Below are 7,905 nucleotides of genomic sequence, written 5' to 3' on the forward strand. Positions count from 1 at the left end.
CAAGTAAAATGTTTGACTGAATTGTTCCAATTTTAAAGAATGCAGAAGTTACGTATCAACTACTTGTCAAATAGTCCAATTGTTTTATAACTTACTCATCTCATAATGTAAATAATAACATTAGTTTACTTGTCAAGTACTTGTCAAAAAAAATAATTGGACTGCTTCAATTTGTCCTTGCTTACTGCTCAGTTCATGCAATTTGTCAGTACTTGACGCGTTACTTGGCAAGTAAAATGTTTTACTGAATTGTTCCAATTTTAAAGAATGCAGAAGTTACGTGTCAACTACTTGTCAAATAGTCCAATTGTTTCATAACTTACTCATAATGTAAATAATCAAATTAGTTTACTTGTCAAAAAATAATAATTGGACTGCTTCAATTTGTTCTTGCTTACTGCTCACAATTCATCATGCAATTCGTCAGTACTTGTCGCGTTACTTGGCAAGTAAAATGTTTTACTGAATTGTTCAAAATTTAAAGAATGCAGAAGTTACGTGTCAACTACTTGTCAAATAGTCCAATTGTTTCATAATCTCATAATGTAAACAATCAAATTAGTTTACTTGACAAGTAGTGTGTAAATCAAGTTGTAACAATGGGAAAAAGCCAATCAATATATGAATTTTTTTTTTATGTCTTCCAATGTTCTTCCAATCTGCATGCGAATGTCTCTTTCGCAGTGCAGCGTTTCTTTTCATCTCCGAAGATGAAAAGGGAGGAAACGATTTCCATTTGCGGCATTGTCGAAGGGAATTAGTCTTATATATCTATATCTATAGTGGAGGATCCGCTCTCTATCTGGGAAATGTTAATTGAACAACTTTGTAATTATACGCTCTCTCTCTCCTAATGAGGAAATGGAAAATTGGCGCGGTGGGACGGATACCGGAGAGGTGGGATAAGAACGGGGATGAGGATGGGGGTTCGACTCCGATATTCTGCGGCGGGTGAGAAAGTCGCTCACTGGCAGAGAGGAAGCAGAAACTTCGGATCGGCAAAGTTTGATTGCCCCCGAAGTCTTTGCCGGAGATGATGTCTGGGATCAAAAGGAGAGAGAACCTCTTCGTTGGGACTCACCTCCGCCGGGGGGTCCGCGTGCACCACGCAATCCAACTTCGCCTCTAATCCTTCACCCGAGTTCACCCACGAACGCAGCACGTTCACTTCCGGAGGATCTGCAAACAAAAAGAACAGTATAGTATTTTTTTTTTTCTAACAATTGGTACAACTATAATTTTTGTATAACAGTTGGTGCAACTTCAGCTGCAACTTTTTTTTTTACAACAGTTGGTACAATTGCAATTATTACTGATGTTTGCAGCCATGTCGGAGTTAGGGGAAGACACACGCATGGATGGATGCAGAGAGAGATAGACTAATAGTGGGATTAACTGACATTATTAGCATTAGCCGCATAAATCTGCTCTTCCTCGGTGACGCCGCCTGTCTGCGGCGAGCGGATTAAAACCGTTTAACCCCCGGCTAATATCCGGTGTATTCATTGTAACCAAACTCGACTAACGAAATCGCATGCGATTTAATTTAAATCCACTCTCTCTCTCTCTCTCTCTCACACACACACACAGAATCTATCTGTCTCTATCTTCTAATACACACTTTAATAAGTCAACTTTTTACTAACTTTGTATAGTCAACATTTTTTTATTAAGAAAACATTTTATAGTCAATCTTTGAAAAGTCAATTTTACACTAATTTTATAAAGTTGAATTTTCAGCAACTTTGTTAAAATCAACATTGTATAGTTAACTTTTACCAATTATATATCGCCAACTTTTTTAATAAGTTTGAATAACTTTTTAGTAACTTCGTATAGTTAACTTTTTACAAACTTTTGAAAAGTCAATTTTACACCAATTTTGCAAATTTAAATTTTTAGCAACTTTGTTAAAATCAACATTGCATATTTAACTTTTACCAACTATATATAGTCAACTTTTTTAATAAGTTTGAATAACTTTTTAATAACTTTGTATAGTTAACTTTTTACAATCTTTGAAAAGTCAATTTTACACTAGTTTTGTAAAGTTGAATTTTCAGCAACTTTGTTACAATCAACATTGAATAGTTAACTTTTATTAAATATATAAAGTCAACTTTTTTATAAAGTTTAAATAACTTTTTAGTAACTTTGTATAGTTAACTTTTTACAAACTTTAAAAAGTCAATTTTACACCAAACCAATTTTGTAAATTTAAATTTTCAGCAACTTTGTTAACTTGTAATGTCAAATGTGTACAGTAATCATTTTAATAAGTAAACTGTTTAGCAACTTTGTAATCAACTTTTTACAAACTTCCAAAAGTCAATTTTACACGAATTTTGTAAAGTTGAATTTTCAGTAACTTTGCTAAAATCAACATTGTATAGTGAACTTTTTACAAACTTCCAAAATTCAATTTTAGACCAATTTTGTAAAGTCAAATTTGTATAGTGATCATTTTAATAAGTAAACTTTTTAGCAACTTTTTACAAACTTTAAAAAGTTAATTTTACACGAAATTTGTAAAGTTGAATTTTCAGCAACTTTGCTAAAATCAACATTGTATAGTTAACTTTTACCAACTATACATCGCCAACTTTTTTAATAAATTTTAATAACTTTGTATAGTTAACTTTTTACAAACTTTGAAAAGTCAATTTTACACTAGTTTTGTAAATTTAAATTTTCAGCAACTTTGATAAAATCAACATTATATAGTGAACTTTTTACAAAATTTACAAAAGTTAACTTTTTACAAAAGTAATTTTTAGTCAAATTTGTATAGTGATCATTAAATAAGTAAACTTTTTAGCAACTTTTTACAAACTTTGAAAAGTCAATTCTACACCAATTTTGTAAAGCCAAATTTTCAGCAAATTTGAATAAATAACGTCTTAGCAACTTTGTTAAAATCAACATTTGTATAGTATACTTTTTACCAACTTTTTTGATAAGTTTATATAACTTTTTAGAAACTTTGTAATGTCAAAATTGTATACTTTTATCAAATTTGTTCGCTTTTCTAGCTATTAGATTGGGACAAGCACTTACAAAGGACGTGTAGATTTATGGTCCCGGTTACAGGTTGCCCGATTCCGTTGGACGCTGTACACTCGTAGATCCCTCCGTGCTGCCTCTGCACGTCCGAAAGTGAGAGCAAGTATCCTGTCTGCACCTGCATCCCAGATGGCAACAATCCATCCTGCAATACAAGAAAAAAAAAAACAAATAAATATTAAAAAAAGCCCCACGTTGGTCGCCAAATTTCAAATATTTGAACTGTCATAAAAGAAGTGTAATTATTTTATTGTTAAATTACTTTGTTAAAAAAATGATTCAAAAAAGATGTTTTTAGTAGAATTATTTTGAAATTTGTCATAAAAGAAACGTTACTATTTGAATTTCAAATATCTTTGACTTGAAATAAGTCAGAAACATAATTTTTATTATCATTGACATTAGAAATCTTTCAATTTTTGTTACAAAATGTTATATTAAACAAAAAGCTTCATAATAGTTAACATTTGTAATTTAACAAAATATGAGTCAATTCTTTCTTTATATAATTAACGTAAATTGAGCAGTTGATAATTAATTGGATTGGGTTCGTGAAGAAAATTTGATTAGCAGCGAAACCTTCTAATTTTCACTAATTAAAACATATGAATAATAATAATAAAACAAAAATCAATACGAACATACGTACTTTTTTTCTCTCTTTCACTCTTCGCATATGGTAAATAGGAGAGGATTGAAGGCACGTAATTAGCGCCGGGGTGGATGTAATCCGCATTTTTTCGCCGCACAAAAGGCGGAATTAAAAACGCCAAAGTACAGAGAGAAAGAGGAAAAAGGAAGTAAATTAAACGCGATTCACGGCAGAAAGTTTCGCACTTATTAGCATACATATTTTCACCATATTTCACAGACTGAATGAAAATTGAAAAATATGAACACAGAATATACGTATTTTGTGTACATTTGGATTAAATAGAGATAAATCAATGAAAATTAGCAAAAAAATATAACTTCAAAAGATTTTTCAAAAAAAAAATTGTAAAAAAATTTGTTCAAAAACAGTAATAATTGATTAAAAATAGCATTAAATAATATTGAAATAAGCAATAAAGAGAAAATTAAAGATATTTCAAGAAGTGTATTGTGAAAAAGTGCGCGAAATTTGAACAGTTCAAAAAAAATAGTGAAATAATCGATTTACAGAACATGTAACAAAATTTTCAAAAATTGTAAAAAAAAAATTAGTTGAAAAACTGTAATAATTGATTAAAAATAGCATGAAATAACATTAAAATTATCAATAAAGAGAAAATTAAAGATATTTCAGGAAGTGTATTGTAAAAAAAGCGCGCAAAATTTGAACAGTTCATAAAAAATAGTGAAATAATCGATTTACAGAACATGTAACAAAATTTTCAAAAATTGTAAAAAAAATTAGTTCAAAAACTGTAATAATTGATTAAAAATAACATTAAAATAAACAATAAAGAGAAAATTAAAGATATTTCAGGAAGTGTATTGTAAAAAAAGCGCGCGAAATTTGAGCAGTTCAAAAATAAAAGTGAAACAATCGATTTACAGAACATGTAACAAAATTTTCAAAAATTGTAAAAAGAAATTAGTTGAAAAACTGTAATAATTGATTAAAAATAGAATAAAATAACATTAAAATAATCAATAAAGAGAAAATTAAAGATATTACAGGAAGTGTATTGTGAAAAAGGGCGCAAAATTTGAACAGTTCAAAATAAAAGTGAAATAATCGATTTACAGAACATGTAACAAAATTTTCAAAAATTGTAAAAAAAAATAGTTCAAAAACTGTAATAATTGATTAAAAATAGCATGAAATAACATTAAAATAATCAATAAAGAGATAATTAAAGATATTTCAGGAAGTCTGTTGTAAAAAAAGGCGCGAAATTTGAACAGTTCAAAATACAAGTGAAATAATCGATTTACAGAACATGTAACAAAATTTTCAAAAATTGTATAAAAAAATTAGTTCAAAAACTGTAATAATTGATTAAAAATAGCATGAAATAACATTAAAATAATCAATAAAGAGAATATTAAAGATATTTCAGGAAGTGTATTGTAAAAAAAGCGCGCGAAATTTGAACAGTTCAAAAAAAGAGTGAAATAATCGATTTACAGAACATGTAACAAAATTTTCAAAAATTGTAAAAAAAAATTAGTTGAAAAACTGTAATAATTGATTAAAAATAGCATGAAATAACATTAAAATAATCAATAAAGATATTTCAGGAAGTGTATTGTAAAAAAAAAATGCGAAATTTGAACAAAATTGCAAATTGGAAACGTATTAATATAATGGAAATGTTATATTCATATAAAAATCATGAATCAAGCGAAATTTTGGAAGAATTATCGATGAAAAGCGAATCGGAAATGTTTCGAAAATTGAAATGTTAAATCGCAATTCCACCTTTGAATTTCGCTGTTGTCTAGTTTTTTTTTTGTTTCCCCATTAAATGAGCGGTAATTAATTATTTAAATTATAATAAATTGGACAGATTAAATTTCGCACAAGCCCTGATTTCTGCGTATTTGTGCATGCACGTGAATTTGCATTTAAACTAAATCGAATAATTCCAAATCTGTTAATTCAATCAAATTGCATTACGCACATAAATACACACATACATACATATATGTTTATATATACACAAACACACACATGCAAATCCTTGCATGTAGGCAAAAAGCGACCGCTCCCTCATCAATAATTACAATGCGGATAATTTCCGAACTCCACAGCACACATAGATTTTGATGGGCAGACCGCTAAACCGATTATTTTCCATTAATATTAGTTAAACAAATCACGCGTACCAAATATAAATAAAAAAAAAACAAACGAAATTCAATTTCCAATACGAAACATCACATAAAATATAATACAGTTTACTATTAAACTGTATAGTGTAAAATCAAGTTACTATATTTAAGTTGGTAAACACTTTTATAAGTAATGTTGGTTACCTTTTTTTGTAAACTGCGCTTTTCAAGTTATAATATTTAAGTTGGTATACACTTTTATAAGTAATGTTGGTATTACAAAATGTTAGTTTGAACTTGTGACAGGCAAAAATTGTAAATTTATACAAAAAAAATGAAGTATTCTGGTTACCTTTTTTTATAAACTGCGCTTTTTCCTAAGTGAAATTTGCAGATCGCAAATTCCAATACGAAACATCACATAAAATATAACAGTGTTCTGTTAAACTGTATAGTGTAAAATCAAGTTACTATATTTAAGTTGGTACACACTTTTATAAGTAATGTTGGTATTACGGAATGTTAGTTTGAACGTTTGACAGGCAAACATTGTAAATTTATAGAAAAAAGATGAAGTGTGCTGGTTACCTTTTTTTGTAAACTGCGCTTTTTCCTAAGTGAAATTTGCAGATCGGAAATTCTAATACGAAACATCACATAAAATATAACAGTGTTCTGTTAAACTGTATAGTGTAAAATCAAGTTACAATATTTAAGTTGGTACACACTTTTATAAGTAATGTTGGTATTACAGAATGTTAGTTTGAACGTTTGACAGGCAAAAATTATAAATTTATACAAAAAAGGTGAAGTGTGCTGGTTACCTTTTTTTGTAAACTGCGTCTTTTCCTAAGTGAAATTTGCAGATCGGAAATTCCAATACAAAACATCACATAAAATATAAGTGTTCTATTAAACTGTATAGTGTAAAATCAAGTTACTATATTTAAGTTGGTAAACACTGTTATAAGTAATGTTGGTATTACGGAATGTTCGTTTGAACTTGTGACAGGCAAAAATTGTAAATTTATACAAAAAAAAGATTTTGTAACTGCGCTTTTTCCTAATTGAAATTTGCGGATCGCGTCTCGCGGACTTCCGGGATATTATAAATACAAAGTGGTTCATTTCGTTGCGAGAGGACTTTGTAATTTTACTGCTGCAGACACGGTTAATATCGCGAACGTGTGGAAATAAGACGTTATAAATGCATGGATGTGCGCCCATCCACTGAGGAAAGATGAGAATTAATTGAAACGTTACCTTTTTCGACCATTGAACTACAGGCGTTGGATTCCCGGAAGCCCTGCACTCGAAACTGACAGGTCCACCTTTCCTAGTCGTCGATTGTCCATTCGAAGGTAACATTTGTAACGTAGGAGGCACTGTAACATTGAAAAAAACAAAATTTGTTAATTTGAAGATACATTTTCAAAATTACTCAATTTAAACAAAGAAAGTTTCTCAGAAAATCTGATAAGTAAACGATGTTTAAACTTTATTTTTTTGAAAGGTAAAGTTAAGAAAACTTTATTTATGATTAGGTTAGGAAAACTGTTGCCATTTTCGTGTATTCTGCAGTGAAAGTTGAAGAAACGTTTTTAACAAACAAAAATCCAGTGTCTTCATGTTTTCTTATAAAGGGTGTCCCAAAATTAACGCAAGAATTGAATTTGCCGACCTTTGTGCAGTAAAGTGTCAAATTTTTTTTTTGGCGGCAAATTCAAAAATTGTTAATTTGAAGATAAATTCAAGTAGAATATTGGTGATTTGCGAAATTACTCAATTTAAACAATGAAAAATAATGATAAATAAACTTTATTTTTTTGAAAGGTTATGTTAAGAAAACTTTATTTACGATTAGGTTAGGAAAACTGTTGCCATTTTCCTGTATTCTCCAGTGAAAGTTGAAGAAACGTTTTTAACAAACAAAAATCCAGTGTCTTCATGTTTTCCTATAAAGGGTGTCCCAAAATTAAAGCAACATTTGAATTTGCCGCCCATTGTACAGTAAAGTGTCAAATTGTTTTTTTTGTGGCAAATTCAAAATTTGTTAATTTGAAGATAAATTCAAGTAGA

At 29.2% G+C, this 7,905-nt stretch overlaps 1 protein-coding gene across 1 annotated transcript in view; it reads right to left on the reverse strand.

The window, feature by feature from the left end:
• The window catches only part of LOC108557936 (lachesin-like), a gene marked incomplete at its 5' end in the record, with an annotated part of 9,581 nt that extends 2,370 nt beyond the window's left edge, over positions 1–7,211 (reverse strand). Inside the window, 3 exons of the mRNA XM_017914678.1 lie at positions 1,082–1,179; positions 3,058–3,208; positions 7,090–7,211. Of these exons, the coding sequence (XP_017770167.1) occupies positions 1,082–1,179; positions 3,058–3,208; positions 7,090–7,211 (371 nt within the window). The remainder of the gene's footprint in view (positions 1–1,081; positions 1,180–3,057; positions 3,209–7,089) is intronic.
• Positions 7,212–7,905: the final 694 nt, after the last annotated feature.

The sequence above is a fragment of the Nicrophorus vespilloides genome, unplaced genomic scaffold (genome assembly GCF_001412225.1).
Source record: "Nicrophorus vespilloides isolate i.1.1-1 unplaced genomic scaffold, Nicve_v1.0, whole genome shotgun sequence".
Taxonomy (NCBI): Eukaryota; Metazoa; Arthropoda; class Insecta; order Coleoptera; family Silphidae; genus Nicrophorus; species Nicrophorus vespilloides.